This window comes from Ursus arctos, unplaced genomic scaffold (genome assembly GCF_023065955.2).
Source record: "Ursus arctos isolate Adak ecotype North America unplaced genomic scaffold, UrsArc2.0 scaffold_23, whole genome shotgun sequence".
Classification (NCBI taxonomy): domain Eukaryota; kingdom Metazoa; phylum Chordata; class Mammalia; order Carnivora; family Ursidae; genus Ursus; species Ursus arctos.
In genome coordinates, this window is record NW_026622908.1 from 18,942,121 (window position 1) to 18,962,166 (window position 20,046).

At 34.4% G+C, this 20,046-nt stretch overlaps 1 protein-coding gene across 1 annotated transcript in view; it reads right to left on the reverse strand.

Annotated features, from left to right (window-relative positions):
* DCDC1 (doublecortin domain containing 1) overlaps positions 1 to 20,046 on the reverse strand; it is a 415,749-nt gene that overhangs the window by 144,218 nt on the left and 251,485 nt on the right. The window contains exons 19-20 of the mRNA XM_057317241.1: positions 12,749 to 12,883; positions 12,188 to 12,345 (exon numbers count right to left, since the gene is read on the reverse strand). Of these exons, the coding sequence (XP_057173224.1) occupies positions 12,188 to 12,345; positions 12,749 to 12,883 (293 nt within the window). The remainder of the gene's footprint in view (positions 1 to 12,187; positions 12,346 to 12,748; positions 12,884 to 20,046) is intronic.

The window sequence follows — 20,046 nt, forward strand, 5'->3', positions numbered from 1 at the left end:
TATTGCCACCTTGTTTATAAGAGCAAAAAACCTGGAAACATCTTAGAGTTCTATAATGTGGCACTGGTTACACAAATTAAGATTCACACTAAACAACAATAATATAGGCATAGATTTAATGCTATGTAAAAATGTATACAGAACATGTTAATGTCTGGTGTGTCATTATCCAACACAAAAAATTAGCACGTCCCCATTTTTGTAATTATGACAATAACAAAACATAAAGGAGAGAAATTAAAAAATTAACAATCTAGAATTATGTATTTTCCCTCTTCCTTTTATTTTGTTTGTTTCTTCAAAAGTTTAATGGTAAACATGAGTAATAAAAAATAATAAATCATTAAAGTTTTAATCTCTTTGCTTTGTCTCTCCAACTATATTTAAACTTACTAGAGAAACAGACTACCATACTTATTTATATCCCCCAACTTGGTGATATAAGTGATTTGATATATCCAATTTCCTTTGTTCACAAAAGCTAAGAACACATTTTTATAGCATGACTGTAGTTTGTCACCATTAAGTTATTTCTTTGTGAATATACATACTTAGTATGTGTCTATTCCTTAAAGTCTGAGGGATACTTTGTACTCAAATACTCAATACTCAAATACCATGTAGTATAATTCTCTATATCCAATGAGAACTCAAAAATTACTTTTTGAGTAACATTAAAAATGTAGCAGTGCACAGCTTCTCCTTAATGAGATTTCAGAATTTTTAAAGGCAGGAATTGGTTTGCATCTTTATGATATCTTGCATTTAATACTAATATCAATACTAATAATAGGACATCATTATCATCATAAAAGCTACCATTTACTGAGTATTTACTATGTGCCAGGAATTGAGCTAAACGTTAATATTCATGATATCATTTAAACTTCACAATAATTACTATCCCCCTTTATATATGAGGAAATTAGCATCAGTGATATTAATTAGCTTGTCCAAAATCAAACCATGAGTACTTGCAACTAGGACTGGAAGCTAGGCTAATCTCAGTCCAGATTCTGAGATGTCAATTAGGAAGCTATATCATATCTCTTAATAGAACGGGCACTTAAAAACATTTATCAAATGAATGAGTGCATATAAAAGTGAGAAATTAATGCTTATTTTGTATCCTATATAAATGAACTGACTCTCAGGTATTAGGGAGTAACTGAACAGGAGAGAATACAGTGAACAAAGTTTAGCAATGGGAGTAAAAAAATCAAAATCAAATCACAGTCTATGTATTCTCAGCAAATGAATATTACAATATTGTTTTGTCTGCTCAGCTGATCCCCTTGCCTCTAATTCACAGAATGGCCCAATTGGAGACTTTTTGTCAAAAAAGAATAGACTCATGACAAACATACAGATGATAATGAGTTATTCAAAAAGCTGTATTCAAATTGATAAACTGATGGGCAACTGAAATGATCAGGTGTACCACAACATAATTATTCTTAAGTAACTTAACTGAAGTTAAAAACAATTTATTTTTCATAAATATTTGTAGAGACTATTCATGATTAAAGTTTGATTCCTAGTATTTCTGTTTTTAAAAAAGTAAGAATAATTCTAAGATAGTGTATGTATACTGTATAGTTTGGCTAACTCTGTAGTCCAATTTGAAAGCATGAAAAATATAAAGGATGGCTTATGTTTTCAGAGAGAAAATAAAATGCTATTAGAAGGTAAGTTTTAGGCCCCTTCTTTGATCACGTAAGTTATAAAATAGAAAATATTTATAAAACAGAAAATAAAAACAGTAAGTCAACAAACCTCATAATCAACACAATATTTAAAACCATAGTCAGATTTTTCACTAGTAACGTAGTAGGGTAAATGCTAGTGTCCGAAAAAGTTTTGGACAGAGAAAATAAGGTGCTTAATAAATATTCAAAGATTGAATGGATGCATTCTGGACAAAATCAAAGACGTTTGTTGCAGTGAAATTCATAAACTTGAAATATTGAAAACTACCTAAATTGTTCAATAACAGAAGAATGATTAAATTGAAGTAATATTATTATCCATAAAAAACAAATGGAAAATTTATATCTGAAAAATATCATAATACATATAAGGAATTCAATGTATGGATTTAGCAGCAGATTAGAAAAAGTTGGAGAACTGAGGATCGCAGAGACAGGTCTAAAGAAAATATCCACACCAAAGCCTAAGGAAACAAAGGGTGGAAAAGACAAAATAGAGCATATGAAACATAGAGTTTAGAGTAAAAAGGGAATTTTTAATATACACGTCATTCATGTTCCTTCAGAGAAGAGAGAGGAAATGCAGCTGAAACAGTATTTGAAGAAACAATTGCAGAGAATTTTCCAAAACTGATAAAACACAGTAAGGCACTGATTCAAGCCCTAAAACCCTGAAGTATTATAAATACAAAATAACAAAACAACACACAAAAAAAAAAACCCCAAAAACTGCACTAAGAAAAATCATAGTAAAAACCAAATACAAAGAGAAAAAACCTTAAAGTCAGCCAGAGAAAAACAACATTGCCTTCAAAGGAGAAGTACGACTGATACATGACTTCTTAATTAAAATAAACAGAATGGAAGCCAAACACAATGGAATGATATTTTCAGTGTGTTCTGAAAAGAAAAAAAATAGCAGACAACCTAGAATTTCACCCTCAGTAGAAATATGAAAATGAGAATTTGGAAGTGAAATATATATTTTAAAACAATTTAAAATAGAGAGAATTCATGAGCAGCAGACTCACACTTAGGGAAATATTAAAGGATGTTCCTGAAACAGAAGGAAAATGACTCCTGATGGATGTCCAGACATACAGAATGAAAGATCAACAGGAAGGTTAAAAATGTGGCTTAGACTAAATGAATATTGACTAATTATGTTTTGTGGGGTTTGAAATACATATAGAATTAAAACATGCATCAGCTTTTTGTCAGAAAGTATATATACAGAAAATAAGAGTTCCAAGGTCCTTGAATAATCTGAGAAGTGGTAAAAAAAATGAATTTATATTGGATGCTGATAGGTCAAGGATATATGTATAATCTCTAGAATAATCACTAAAGGAATAGTAAAAAAATGTGTAACTACCAAGATAGTTGGGAGAAAGGGAATAAAATAGTATAAAACGTTCAATAAATCCAAGAGAAGGCAAAAAAAGAAAAAAGAAAGAGGGGAAGAAAACAGGACATAGAATATATTGAACACATAAAAATCAAATAGTAGCATGTTAGACTTAATATCTAACCCCAAGTATCAGTGATTATGTTATAGGTAAATAGACTAGATACTTCAATTAAAAGACATAGGTTCTCACACTGCATTTAAAAAAAAAAACTATAAGCTTTCAAACAAAGCACTCCTTCAATATAAAGATCAAATATGAAAATAAAAGGATACAAAAATAATCATGCAAACCCTGACAAAAAAGCTGAGGTCACCATATATAATGAGACAAAATAGACTACAGTCAAAAAGATCACTAGAGATAAAGAGGAACATTCTATAACAGCAGAAGGTTTAATTCATCAGAAAGATAGCAAAATTCTAAGATTATATGCACTCAGTAAATAGCCTCAAATTATAGAAAAGAAATATTCATAAAATTAATAAGAGGAGAGATAGACAAATCCACAATTATAGTGGGAGATTTTAACCATATTTCTCTCAGTAAATGATCGAACAGGCAGACAAAATATCAGTAAGTATACACTGAAAACACATTTATCAAAATTGATTTAATTGACATATATAAAACACTGCACCCCCAGACTATAGAACACATATTCTTTTCAAGTACGTGTGGGTCATTTGTAGAAACTGTCCAGATATTGAGTGGGCTATAAAGCAAATCTCAATAAATGGCAGAGTTGAGATCATAACAAAAATGTTCTTCAACCACAGTGAAATAAATCTATAAGTCAATAACATAATACAAACCAGAAATGTTTTATATATTTGAAAAATTAAGAAATATACTTCTGAATAATCCGAGAATCAAAGATTGTAACAAAATGGAAATGATAATGAACACATGACATTAAAATTGATGGAACGAAGCGAAAACCATGCTTACGGGAAAATTTATATCATTGGAGGTATACATCAGAAAAAAGAAAGGTTGAAAAAAGTCAGTGAAGATGGGCCTTGCAGAAGGTAGGATTTTACATAGGAAAAAGGACATAAGGGCATTTTGGCAAAGCAACCCAGCATAATCCAAGTACAGTCAGCTTGGGCCTGGATAAGAACAGGGAGGTTCTGGCATGAGTGTGATGGGTCTGCCAGTTGTTGTTTCGTTTAACTTAGTAGGAAATGGGTAAATACTGAAGAATTGTGAGTCAGTAAGTGAGATGTTCAGTCATACTTTCAAAGTATATCACCAGGGAGGAGTGTTCACGATGAACTACCTCTCCCTACAATACATTCCTCACTCTCTCTCTACTGTAGTGATTTGTTCAGTATCTTTCTTCCTTGTTAGACCCTATGGGGCAGCTCTGTGAGGGAAGAAAGTATATCCGTCTTTTCAGTATTGTATCCCCAGTGCTTAGGATGATGCTTGGAATATAGACAATGCTCAATAAATATTCACACATTAATAAATGATGAAAAAATGAGAAATATGAAAATCAGAATACCATTGTTATAGGTACAGTTTTGGATTGACACATGAGTAGGTCATAAGGTTACAATTATCCAACAGTGAGGATGAATACACATATGAATGATCAGATGAATTCCTTTTCTATTTTCTTATTTCCATTAATTGCACTACTTCATTCATTCATTCATACATTCATTCATTCAACAATCTTGTATTGAGTATCCACTATGTACTAGGTATGTTATGGTCCTGGAGGTACAGATGTGAATAAAACAAAGTTCCTGCTGAAATGGAGTTTACATTCTAATGGGGCAACTCAGACAGTAAATAATTATGTATATGATAGGCAAAGTAAGTACCTTGAAGAAAAATAAGGCAGGGAAAGAGTGATGGGTTGTGAGCATGCATGGCAAACCTGAGACATTGCCAGGAAGCCCAGCTGGCTAGAGCGGAGGAAGGGAGGGGAGAATGGTGTTCAGAGAGATACCACAGACCTGGCAAAGTAGGACCATGTAGCATATTGTAAAGTCTTGGGTTTCATTCTAAAGGAAATAAAAAGTCATTGGATGATCTGAAACTGAGGACTCCCAAGATCTGACTTATGAATACAAAATAATTTCTCTGGCCATTAAGTGGAGAATGGACTGTCGGGGAACAAGAGTCAAAGGAGGTAGACAAGTTAGGAAGCTAACCTACAGGAATGTTGACTGCTTGAACTCTGCTTTCGTCCAAGTCCATATATTGCCCTAACACTTCCTCCGCCCGTCTCCTCCTTGTCCATCCACATTACTCAAATCTAGAACCTCATTACCTACTACTTTCACTATTATGATACTATATAGACATTCTAGTTTGGGGGCTACAAGTTTGAAGAATGTAGGAGTAGAGTTTCCCGCTCCTACCTTGAATAGCTTTATAGACAATATGAATAAAACAGAAAGATAAACAGTACATTTTAAGATATAGAAATTAAGCAGCATAACTGAAGGTTTGGGCAGTAAGTGAGAAAAAAAATTCATCATGAAGTGCTTATTCGAAATCCTCTGATAATTTCTGAATTAATGCACCTTTATGGACATAAACCTAATCTTTTGGAATGTGTGATTTGGACTTTGTTTCAAAGAAGCAGGTGCTTCTTTTTAATTTGAAATTAGATTATTTGTTTGCTTTATTTTAATTCACAGAGAACACACAGGAATTCATTTAAAAATATACCAAAACACAAACAGGCAACAGTATCCCAATATTAGGATATTTTGACTTTTCTAATTAAAAAAAAAAAGAATTATAAGCATCTCTCTGCATCTCTGGAATACACAATAATCTTGTGTTCTTAAAGACAACACCATAGTCTTGTATATACTATAAAAGAGTTAAAGGCCAATGCTTAAAGCTGAGCATTTCAATAGCTAGGAGCAGAAATTTAAGCTAATATGAGATTTTAATCCTATGATGTGTAATTAGATTTAGTGAATATCAAAAGCAATTATTATATTAACATTTTCCTTAATTGGTAAGAGTTCTAGAAATAAGAATTTGAGTGTAGCAATTTAAACAGTTTGTTTTCCTTAAAAAGACAGAGTCTGGCTGTTATCAAAACTGACCCGGGGCGCCTGTGTGACTCAGTTGTTAAGCGTCTGACTCTTGATTTCGGCTCAGGTCATGATCTCAGGGTTTTGAGATTGAGCCCTGTGTCGGGCTCTGCAATGGGCATGGAGCCTGCTTAAGGTTCTCTCTCTCCCTCTCCCTCTGCCCCTCCCCTACCTCTCCCTCCCTCTAAAAAAAAGTCAAAAAACAAAAAACTGACCCATACATTCACTGTCTCTACAAAAAGTGTGTGGATATCTGATGAACAAAATGAGAAGAATGTTCTAAGCAGAAGATGGTTACAGATTACCATCAATGATATGCAAAACTACATAAATTATTTAACAGAATAATAAATCATATGCTATTAAATACTCAAGAGAATCAGAATATGACTTTCAATTTTAAATATGTGGGTTTTTTTACAATTTATAATTATATAGACATGACCATCATTTGTCTGCTTAAAGAACTCATTATTATTAATTTACCTTTCTTTGAAAAGCAGCAGACTATAATATAGTTCCATTAGCAAGTGCATCTCAAAATTGTTACTGAGAGAAAAACCTTGAATGCAGAAAAAAACATGTCATTTCTTTCAAGCCTCATTTCTTCTATTCTATAATGGATCAAAAAAAAAGGCCTTATAAAAAATGACCATTGCTGTATAGTTTGGATTTATATTCTCTTGGAAAAGTAAATACAACTAAATGAATACCATATACTCAGTGTTTATTACACACCAATTGTAGCCAGCTTTAATTATACTAGAAGCACTGATTTTATAGCAATTGTAAAAATGTAAATAAGGCTTTAACACTGATTCAGAAATTATATTTCATAAACGAAGCTTTGATTTTAATTTAAACAATTCTCTTAGGGTATGATATGTATTATTCAAAATGTCCTGCTTTTGTTGCTATTGAAATAGTAGTGATATTTCAGGAAACCAGGAGACAGAAACACCTGTTTCTTATCAAATTACATCTCCTAATGATTATAACAATTTCACGCACTGATTCAACTTTAAAACATAAATACTACAATATTTGCAAGTTTAAATTATGAGATGGAAATCTATTTAAAAGGTAGCAGTGGAAAATGTGAAACAAAATAGAACATATCCTTACCTATTTTAGTCCAAATATTCCTACTAATAAAGCATGTATCAATGTTAAAAATGCTTTCATAACGTATGTTGATCCTTATCCTATTGCAAATATAATAATCAATTCTTGAAATTTGGAAAATAATAAAGAAAAATTTAAAACTTAATAACAGCTGTCAATATTTGGATATATTTTCCCTCAAGTCACCTGTCCACCTGGTCAGCTATCAATTAATCTTTACCTTTATCCATATAAAATTAGGATAATACTAAACGTGTTTCATAACTTGCTTTGTTGTTAGTATCAAAACTCAGGAGACATTAAAGTATATTTTAAATGAGAAAGATCAAAGGACTTGTAAATTTATATTCTTTTTTGAAAGAGTGAAGTACATGCCAAGTTGAGTCATGAAGAGAAACGTCAGTGTGATCCACGGCAGCTGCTTGCTTCCCTGGGAAGGAAGGGGCTGCTTAAGAGTCCAGTAGCTAGCAAACCCCTCAGCGCTCCACAAAGTCACTAGTGGGAAAAGAACAAAGGCCTTTCCAATGCAACTAACACAGATGTGCCCAAAGGCAAACTGTCAGAAACAGTTAAGATGACAGCTACTCACAGTTCATTATTTCCTTCTCACAGGTCACTGGGTGACAAGCTGGGTCAGTGTGCTTTGTCGGCTGTCCCAGTCCTTCCCCACCCCCTATTCAATTTGAATAAGGTAAAGGGCTCCATCGGATAAACTAATGTAAACAAACACATTCCAGACACTTAAAAATGCCAGAATACAGCATTTATTTTATTTTGGACTAAACTTAGAATGAAATGTACACACAACTCAGTTTATCAAAGCAAGAAGACAACCGCATTGCTGTATCTCACTGATAGAGGCAGAAAAAACATTTTAAGTGCTACTAAAGCAAACAAGAAAATATAACCTATCATGAACTAAGAACTTCAGATTAAAGACCTCACACAGTAAGAGATTTTCTTTTTTCTTCAAAAAAAATATTTTTTTTCCCATTACAAAAAAAAAATAATAAAGATCAATAATCAGACTGCTTTTCACAAATATTTGAAATGTGTATCAAATTAAATGATTCCATAGATGGGAAAGCCTGGTCTTTGGGTTTGTGGTGATTGTTATAGTATTTTTTTAAGGCTATAATTCAAAATAATCCACCCATTCAAAATGGCAATAGTCCAATCAAATTTTTACGATGTAATACACATAAAATATTAGTAATAACTTAAAATGACTATTCAGTATGACGACATCCTGTTATAAAATCATTGGAATAAATACTACTAGGAATGAATAATAAAACAGTGGTTAAGAGCACAGTCTATAGGTACAAATGGTTGTGGGTTTGAATCCCATCTTTCCCATCTCCAGCTGTATAACTGAGCACATTATGAAATAACTCTGAGCCTCAGTTGTTGCATCTTTATGAATTTTAAGAGTCCCTCTACCTTCAGATTATCATGACAATAATTAAATAAAATTATCACATTATTATAAGAATAAGTACTTTCAGTAGCAGTGGACACTTGGTAAATATTCCACAAAAGACAGCTATTAGTTACTTATCACAAAATTTAGTATATACAAAGCTGAACTGAACCACCTTTCGAGGTGGGATATACCTTGGCTAATCATGACAAGTTATAGTCACCTTATTAGAAAGAGGTTTTTAAAAATCTCTAATCCATTAAAGTGCAAGCCTTGTAAATCAGTAAATCTAGGCTGTTGGATTCAACAAGAAATCAGGGGTTCACAGTCTCCTTTTATATTTTCTACCTCTTATTTAGCCGTCACTGAAAGCTGTATATATTGACATATCTTTTATTATTTCCTTTCTAAACTGTTCCTTTATTTAAAGGTCCCTTTCCAAGATATCCAGTCAAAATGATAGGGCCCATTTGAAAGCCTAAAGATTTGGAATAATCACTAAGACAAGAACATGAATGGTTAGGCAGAATAATATAGAAGCTAAGAAAAAGACCTGGGGCTCAGATAGGCCTGCCTTACATTACTACGTGGAAGGCCGTCAGCAAAGTAACTTAATCTCTCTGTGCCTCAATTTCCTTATCAGTAAAAGAGAGATGAATAACTCTATTTTACATCCCACATAGGTTATTGAGCAATAATGCACAAAAAACACTTAAGCAAAGTCAGTATATGTTATTAAAAATTGAATGTTATCTTTCATTTTCACGTACTACCTGCCAATAACTACCAATCTCTCTGTCTTTCCCCAAATTTGACTGCTTGTGGTTCTCTCCTTCTTTGGCTATTCTAAGGAAATACATGCATTTATATCTCTGTATCTTTTTATTCTTTTCAATTATATGTTCTTTCTCCAGATTATTTGCTCATTAATGGTTTTTGTTTTAAAATTCCATTTCTTTCTTCAATTTCCACAACTCAGATCATTTCACAGTATTCCTTTATTTTTTTGTAATGATTTTATTCTGTATTTTGTAAAATTATCATTGATAAAAGCAAGGAAATGTAAAGCCCTCTTTTAAAGCTGTGATAATATAATGCACCGATTCTCTTATATTTGGACTGCATGTAAACCTAACAAGACAACCTAAGGTTCACAGTAATCAATATGCCAAATTCAGTACCATGTTCTAATTTTGCCCAACAATTCTTTCCAAAATGGGAAGAAAGTAATTGCTCTAAGTACTTACTCTCTACTCAAAATAACTTTGTTAAGGAACAGAAAGAAGGAGAGAAACTGAAATTACATCTATTATGGTAAATTGTGGGGGTGGAGAGGAGAATGAGGATAAATCCCTGTGGCTTTAAGAAAAAAAAGAGGACTGGAAGAGTTGCTGTAGCCTGAGACACAAATCCTGAGGGATGCTCACTAAGATAAGGACCCCGGGAATTTTCTTATGAAATAAAATCCCAACCGTGGTTAGTCAATCCCTATTGACTAAAAATCACAAATCTAACCACAACCCCTATGAGAAACTGTTTTCTACTCTACTTATTTTCAGCACATTTTCAAGAACTACTCATTGAGTGCTTACTACGTTCCTGGAAATTCAAAGACATGTAATTCTAACAATTCAAACAAGTATTATATTATGTAACTGACGTTAACTGCTTTGTTGTTTGTTTTTCTGTTTGTACTGTGGGATTTTGGGCTCGTTAATACTATATGCCTTTCTCCCAGTGTTCCATTGTCAGACTGTACTGCTTCAGGGGAGATACAACCAAAAAATACAGAAGACAAATCCCTCGACCACTCAATGTCCTCAACCCTCAGAGAAAAATTTCCAGGCTGGGGAAGGAGAGAGTCATCGAGAATTAGGTGAGTTATCACTGGAGTCCCTGCACATTGACCCACAAGGACCTGGGCCAGCAGGAGACAAACATGGAAATCCCCTACAGGTTTCCGAAATCCAGGAGCAGCAGGAACCTGTGCCTCCTTGAGTAGAACCCAGTATAATGACAAGCCCCCTCATGCTCTCAAAAAACATAGAGTAGAAATGGCTGCCAAGTGAGTCTAGAAAGGCCAACAACAATGGTCTCATAAAACCGTATTTAAGTTCCCCAGTGGCCCAGTTCTCCCCGAGTTCCCACTTTACATGAAAACTTCGAAGACTGCTCCCAAGGGCCTGCCATTCTAGTGACCTGAACAGAGAGGCCTGGTTGAATTGCTGGGGCTTTGTGGCCGTGTTGTGGGGTATTGGTGAGTTAAGAATCTTACATACGATTAAAAAGCAAGTAGCGGGAAAAGAACTAGAACTTAGTTTTTGTACAGGTCTGGGATATTCCTAGACTATGATACAGCAAGGTACTAAATTTGTTCTTTTGTTTATCTGTGCCCTGTCTTACTCAAAACAACGAAACCGAAGTGAGGTTTAGATAACAAAGAGACAATAAATTGAAAAGTCCCTTTTGTTATCAGGAAAAAAAAAAATGTTCCTCTCCTCTAAAAATCTGAGGCAGGAATATATAATTTAAGAATATAAGATAGCTTTTAAATGAAATAAAAGCTGTCATATTGCATACCTTAAACTTATACAATGTTATATGTCAACTCTATCTCTATAAAGCTGGAAAGGTTTTTAAAAAAGAAGTTAAAAGTTGTCATTTTTTTCTTTCTTCATGCAACTGACATTTCTATCTACAGTTAGAATATTTAAAGTTAGGAATTCTCTCGAATGTTAGAAAGTACAGTAAGAATTATATTACTCTTTAAGAGCACTTCAGGCAATAGTTAATTTCTAACTATTATTATATTAAAATTGCAATTTGTAACATTATTTTGTGAATTATAACATCAAACTGAACAAAATAATAATAACGCTGCTACTACTAATAATAAACATCGACTTTAATTTTCCAATTAAATAAAGAGGATCAAAGAAATAGTTTCTATTTTCCAACCAAGGGTGATTTTCAATTGGTTAGCAAAATCATTGGTTAGTTTTATTCTATAGAAATTATGTCAATTTTTAAAATTATCACTGCTTAAGACCATCCAATGTGCATTTATCCTCAGGTCTAAATATAATAATCTTGTCATGGAACACAAAAAGAATTGTCTATACGGGTCTGATGTTCTTAAAACCTCTTGGTATTTTCACAATTGGATATATGCTCAGTATCACTCTAATTATGTTATTTCAGAGTATTTTAGTGAGATCCCAGGACAGCAACCCTTCCTAAGTATACTTATAAACAATACCATGCATCAAACTTTAATGAAATACACATGAATGTCACCTCTCTTCATCAAATGTGACCTGAAAATGAATGTGCTTGCAAGCCAAAGGGCTTTTGAGATATTTCAATAATCTTCAAGAAATCAATCTTACATGAAACTGAAGGAAAACATCGAATGTCATTGAGCAATAAAGCTCTGTTCTGTCAGTGCCCTACCTCTGAGCAGAAGCCTTAGGATGTTTCTCTTCCAGTTTCCTCACCAGTGCCACTGTCAGTTGCCTTGTCTCCCCAAGAGAACCTTCTGGCATTAAATGGGTGTCTGAAGGCTCTGGTAGTTGCTTCAGACCAGGGATGCTGGCACTTTCTTGCAGAACCTAAGAAATGAAATATAACAATAATGTAGCTAATTTTCATTGAGTGGAAATATCTAAGCTACATATGCCCCAAATTTAACATTACACTTTCCAGGGTTCCTCCAGTCTTCCTCATTCAGCACAAAAATCATTTGTATGTAACCAGAAGAAAAGGCAGCAGTCCTAATGAAAGCTACAAGGTCATCCACTATTTAATAAAATAATGTTTATATGAGTATATATAGATGTTTATATAAATATAAACGTGCATATAGATATTTATATTATGTGTATGATTTTAAACAATCAGTATCACTAAGATGTGAATTTGTGCTTGTCTCCTGAAAACAACTTGAACAGTTTCTCTTTTCAAAATACATTTTAGAGATCTATTTCTGTCTTGCCTCTGGCTCACTACACTGACCTCTTCTGCTAAGCTGCCACCATGTTCCTGATGAGTTGTAGTCCGGGCACCATGGTGAATGTGATACTCTGTCTGGGTCACATCCACTTGTCCAGTTAGCTCCTCTAGGTAGGTCAGAACAAACTGAGGATAAGCCTGGAGGAAAGGGAAAAAAAATAAAAGTAGTACTAGCCTTGCCAGTAACTGCCAATAATCTATACAACTGGAATGATGAGAGGATAAATTAAATTCATAGTAAACAAATCTGACTTTAATGCACCTTATTATCCACTTCAGATCAAAATCAAGCCAAATAACTTGAATATTAGGTTTTCAGTTAGTTGTTTAATCTGATCAAGTTTAACTAGATCGCTAATCTTCACTCTTAGATGGTAGTATTAAAATATTAAAGCCATCTTATATAATAATAATAGCTAACATTTATTGAGTTATTTCTACATACAATATGCAATTGCTGTATTGTCTGAGAATATTCAATTCTGCTCCAGAAGACATGAAAACAAATGGGATGGATGAAATTCATTAGCTGCATTAAGCATAGATAAGCAAGTTAGTAAGCTGAGGACTATCAAGCAAAATAAGGAGAGCATAAGTCTATGAACACAGATAGATAGGGATAGACGGGCAAAAATAGGCATTTAATAGTCATGATTTGCTAAGTAACGAATGAAGCAACAAATACTTATGACACCCTAAGTATAAATGAAGCACCTGAGACACACAATAATTGTGAGATCTTTAATTGGCCACCTATTGCCGACTTTGATTTTGGATTTGACTTCGATTTTGGATTTTCAGGCAAATAAAATGCATAGTTGCCCATCGGGCTAACTGGAGAGCATAGCTATTGGCCAAGTGTACTTGCCAACAAACTCTCTTATGGAGTAAGTGTGTGCCGTTTCCTCAGACACCTTTAGTATGTTGGGCTCCCTTGTTTGAATTTCCACTCTGGTCTTTGTAACCACATCATCAGCAGGGAAAGGTGAGGCAACAGAGAGACGATATGTCAACTTTGCGGAGGTTCAGCTACTATGACTCTTTAATACACTTACACCTTAAGTGTGTTTTACCCAGCCCACCTCTCTTACCATACATTTTGCTTCATATTTCAAATTGATTGAATAAACTGTGATCTGAACATTTCCTTTGGTCTGTGCACCTTTCTGTTCCATGAACTCTGTGATAGTCTATCTAGGAGCGTACTTGGAGACTACTATTGCATCAGAGTAATTGCCACATGACCATATATTTACATTTTAATCCTTGCTACAGCCCTTTGAAATTGGTCCTATTATTTCGCCCATTTTAAAAATAAGGAAACAGACAAAAGGAGGTTAAGCAACTTGCTCAGTGTCATCCAGCTTGTTTACTAGCCTGTAAAACCTAGACACCCTGCCTCAAGTATGATATAAACTTCTTTTGTAAAGTGGAGAACTAAAGTTCTGACAAAAATATGAATGGGTGTTCAGGGGGCAATTAAAGGGCACTAAAATCCTTATATTGCTCTGGAAAAAGAGGTATTGAATAACTTAAACATTTTTTTAGAAACTGTATAACTAAATATGCATGTTAAAAATGTAAGGGGCTCCAGAATCTTAAGTGCATATTACTAAGTGAAAGAAGCAACCTGAAAAGGCTACATATTGTATGATTCCAACCACATGACATTCTGTAAAAGGCAAAACTATGGACATAGTAAAAAAAAAAAAATCAGCAATTGTCAGGGATTAGGAGGAAGATGAATGGGCAGACCACAGAGAATTTTTAGGGCAGTGAAACAATTCTACATGATACTATTATGGTGGCTCAATTTTGTCATTATACATTTATCCAAACTCAAATATACAACACTATGAGTGAACCCTAATGTAAACTATGGATTTGGGGTCATAATGTGTCAATGTAGATTCATCAACTGTAACAAATGACCACTCTATGGGGCATGTCAATAGTGGGGGAGGTTGTACATATGTGGGGAAATGAGGTATATGAGAACTCTTAGTATTTTCCACTCAGTTTTGCTGTGAACTTAGAGCTGCTTTAAAAAATAAAGTCTATTAAAAAAATGTAAGCGACTTCACCAAAAGTACAAGTGACAAAAGCAAAAATAGCTAAATTATACTACATCAAAATTTAAAACTTTTGTGCTACAATGTCATCAAAAAATAAAAGGGCAACTTACAAAATGGGAGAAAATATTTGCGAATCATATGTTTGATAAGGGATGTGTATACTGAATATATAAAGAACTTTTACAACTCTATAATAAAAAGATAAATAATCAAATTTAAAAATTAGCAACGGACCTGGGTAGAAGATAATTCTCCAAAGAGGGTATACAAATGGCCAACAAACACATGTAAACGTCATGGCTTTGATTCTGACAGTTGTAAATCCCTTGTATTCTGATAGTAGTTTCACGTTTTGCATCCTCTAACAGAGGTAAAGACATTTTATCTAAGTTTACTTCGGAGGTATATTTCCCTCTTATTGGAAGAAGGCATACCTGGAACATGGGAAACTTCAATATATATCCAATGAGATGGATGAGGCCATGCCCAAAACGTAGAAGCATGATGTATCTGAATATTCTGCTAGACATAGCAGAAGCGAAGACCAAAAAAAGGAAAAAAAAAACGTCATGGGCTTTGCTTCCTGGAGTTGGCAGTCTAGCTAAGGTGGCAGACATACACAAGTAATAGAGTGACGAGTTCTATTATTCATCCTCCCACCAAGTATTTGGAGAGATTTAAAAATTGTCCTGGCTTCCCTTTTTCCTGATTATAAATGCTTTTTATAGAAACTTAGAAAATACAGAGAAACTTAAAGAAAATAAGTATTCATCCTCCTACCACTTGTTTTTTGTAGAAACTTCCTGTTTTGTTTCTACACACACACACACAATGTCTTTGATACAGTATAAATAAATGTTTTATCTGATTTTTCTCAATCACATTACATTTCCTCTGTCATCATCAATTATTCTACATTAAACCACAAATATAAATACAAAAAAGAAATGTACATGTTTGTTTTCTCACATTTTCTTCAACATTAGATATTCCTAGTTTTATATCTACTGATATTTAACAGGGAGAAAATAATGCCTCATTGTTTTACATTTCTTTAATTTTTAGGGAGACTGAAATTTTTTATTTGGTTTGGTTCTTCTAATTTTTCTTCTGTCATATATTTCCTTTTTATGTCCTTTACCTGTGTTTCTTTTGAAATGTTTATCCTTTTCTACTGCTTTAGCAAGCTTACTATATATTAAGGGTACTATCCTATCTCTGACATTTATATTGCAAAGATTTTCCCTGTTTGTCATATTTCTCTATTTACTCTTCCTTATGCTATTTAAGATTTAGGAGTTTTTTAAATTTTATATACTCAAAGTCATTAGTCATTTTCTTTGTGGATTCTCTGTTTGCATGCTCATAAAGATGTTTACTCACTACTAGTCTTGGTTAGATGCTTTGTCTTTTTCCTTTTTTTATTTAAATAAAATTAATTAACATATAGTGTATTACTAGTTTCAGAGGTAGAGTTCAGGGATTCATCAGTCTTATATAACACCCAATGCTCATTACATCACATGCCCTCCTCAATGTCTATCACCCCAAATATCACTCCCCTCCCCTCCAGCAACCCTCAGTTTGTTTCCTATGATTAAGAGTTTCTTATGGTTTGTCTCCCTCTCTGATTTTGTCTTGTTTTATTTTTCCCTCCCTTTTCCTATGATCCTCTGTTTTGTTTCTTAAATTCCACATATGAGTGAGAACATATGATAATTGTCTTTCTCTGATTGACTTATTTCACTTAGCATAATACCCTCTAGTTCCATCCACATTGTTGCAAATGGCAAGTGTTCATTTTTTGATGGCTGAGTGGTATTCCATTGTATATATATGCCACATCTTCTTTATCCTTTCATCTGTTGATGGACATCTGGACTCTTTCTATAGTTTCAGCTATTGTGGACATTGCTGATATAAACATTGCGGTGCAGGTGCCCCTTTGAATCACCACAGTTGTACCTTTGGGGTAAATACCTAGTACAGCAATTCCCAGGTTGTAGGGTAGCTCTATTTTCAGCTTTTTGAGGAACCTCCATACTGTTTTCTGGAGTGGCTGCACCAGCTTGCATTCCCACCAACAATGTCAGAGGGTTCCCCTTTCTCTGCATCCTCATCAACATTTGTCGTTTCCTGACTTGTTGATTTTAGCTATTTTGACCGATGTGAGGTGGTATCTCATTGTGGTTTTGATTTGTATTTCTCTGATGCCTAGTGATGTTGAGCATTTTTTCATGTGTCTGTTGGCCATTTGTATGTCTTCTTTGCAGAAATGTCTGTTCATGTCTTCTGCCAATTTCTGGATTGGATTCATTTGTTCTTTGGGTGTTGAGTTTGGTAAGTTCTTTATAGATTTTGGATACTAGCCCTTTATCTGATAAGACATTTGCAAATATCTTCTCCCATTGCGCCAGTTGTCTTTTGGTTTTGTTGACTATATCCTTTGCTGTGCAAAAGCTTTTTTTCTTGATGAAGTCCGAATAGTTCATTTTTGCCTTTGTTTCCCTTGCCTTAGGAGATGTGTCTAGCAAGAGGGTCACAGGTCACAGAGGTTGCTGCCTGTGTTCTCCTCTAGGATTTTGATGGATTCCTGTCTCACATGTAGGTCTTTCATCCATTTTGAGTCTATTTTTGTGTATGGTTTAAAAAAATGATCCAGTTTCATTCTTCTGCATTCTCTGTCTCCCTCTCTCTCTCTCAAAAGAAAAATTCTACTTTTTATTTTTTCCAAGTTGTATAAGTAGTCTTGGTCTTTCTGTGACTTCCTCTCCACTAACCTAGTCCTTCTGGCTCAGGAAAGTGGTAAAGTCAGAAACAGGACAAGGGGAAAGCTAGGGTGAACCTCAGGATGAAGTTGGACAAAAAGCATTTAAAAATGCTTTGACATTTGATACCTATGTCAAATTCTCTGCTTAGGAGCAGAGCTAAAAGTGTATAGTCCTGGCTGAGTTAGTGAGTGGGTTGGAATTTTAGTGTGCCAACAGATAACTACTCAAGGAAATGGTATTACATCAATTTTTAAATTTAAATTGTATCAAAGTCTCTAAATTTCTAAAACGATGCAGGCCATGAAATAACAGCTCAACAGTGTCATTCTAGAACACTAGAGAAATAAAGCTATTATTTTTATCAGTCAGGGTCCAATAAGGAGATATAATCCACACAGTAATTTGAATAGGAAAAGTTTAATATAACAATTAGTAACAGAGGACTAGAGTGTCAGGAAATTGGCAAGTAAGAGTTAAAGAGAACACTGAAGAATGTGCGAATAGCAGGTGTGGAGCAGCCAGTACTGCTAGACCTGAGACAGAATGCTCAAGGAAGAGGCCTGACCCAAGGCTGAGATCCAAACCACATGAAAAAGGGCACAGCCAGCCATGGCTCACTTGATGTTGAATTAGTCCCTGAGGCAGCTCACCCACAGAATTTACTATAAATCTGCCTTTGGAGCACCAGGAGAAGCTGTCCACAGGGAGGTGCCTAGCTGGTGACACTCCACTATAAAGTCACCCACAAGGAACATGCTCAAGGAAACCATTCATAGGAAGGTGCCCCACTGGCAGTACTCTGCTGTGAAGCTGCCTGAGGCAGGTGCCTGGCAAAAAATTGTAGATCTGGAACTAAGAGAGAATACATTGATAACCATCATGCTCTGTGTTAGAGGTTGAATTGTGTCATGCCCCCCCCCCCAAGAAGTACACTGAAGTCCTAACCATTGGTACCTGGGAATGTGACCTTATTTGGAAATAAGGTCTCTGCAGATGTAATCAATTTAATATTAGGCCCTTAGGGTGGGCCCTAACCAATATGACTGGTGTCCTGGGAAGAGAAAAATTTGGACACAGACACACACATGGAGGAGAATGGTGTATGAAGATTCAGTCACAGAAGGAGATGGCCATAGATGGAGGTAGAGATTGGAGTTATGCTGCCATGGTCAAGAATGTCTGGGAATGCCAGAAGATGGAAGGGGCATGGAAGAATCTTCCCCAAGAGGATTCAGATGGTGCACAGCACTCTTAGCACCTGATTTCAGACTTCTGGCCTCCACAATTGGAGAGAATACCTTTCTGTTGTTTAAGCCACCTGGTTTATGGTACTTTGTTACAGCAGCCCTAAAAAATTAATATACCACATATGTCCAGTTTCATTCATCTGAGTAATTTAGCATTTCTGAAATCATAATGGTGGGATCTTGAGGCAAACACTAACAGATATCATGTGACTAATCTAATTTTTGCCTTTCTTAGTTATTGGTGATTGATTAGCATTCCATTTAGATTTGGAGTTATAGAACCAGAAGAAAATCTTGAGAACTCAAGGTCAGTATCCTCACTTTACTGAAGCAAATTTTTATGTACATATAATATACATACAGAAGAGTACATAAATCATAAGTTTACTATTCAATCCATTTCCACATAGTGAATATCCATTTAATTAACCACCCAAGTCAAGAAAGGGAACATAACACCACACCTGAAGCACTTCTCATGACCCCTTTCAGTCACTAACCTCCTTCAACTATAGCCACTCTCCTGATTTCTCACACAACAGATTTTTTTGGTTTTGCTTGGTATTAAAGTTTAAATAACTGTAATCATGAAGTGTATATATTCTTATATCTGGTTTCTTTGTAAACCATTTTATTTGTGATATTCATAGACATTGTTATGGGTAATTATAGTTTATTGGCATTGCTATCCTCCAGAGTCAGAAAACTAATGCCCATGATCCAAATCTAACTGACCCCCTGTTTCTGTAAGTAAAATTTTATTGCAACACAGCCATACCATTTATTTACATATTATTTATGGCCACTTTCAAGCTACAAAGTCAGGGTTGAGAAATTGGGACAGGGATTGCATGGCTCACAAAGTGCCAAATATTTAGTATCTGGTCCTTTACGGAAGTTTTCCAACTCTGCTATATAGTATTCCATTGAATATATATATATCTCACAATTTATTTATCCATTTATTCTACTGCTAATAAGCATTTCTATCATCTCCATGTTGAGACTACTACAATCAGTGCTGCTATTATTAACATTTTAGTAAATATCTTTTCCTTAAGATAAGTAATTAATTCCCTTTAGCATTAAACTAGTAGGGGAGTTGTTGCTGAGTTGTATAGATATGTTCAACTTTAGTAACTATTGCCAGTTTTTCAAAGTGCCAATCTCTTCATTTTAATGACTAAGAAAACTTATGTAGGTATCTT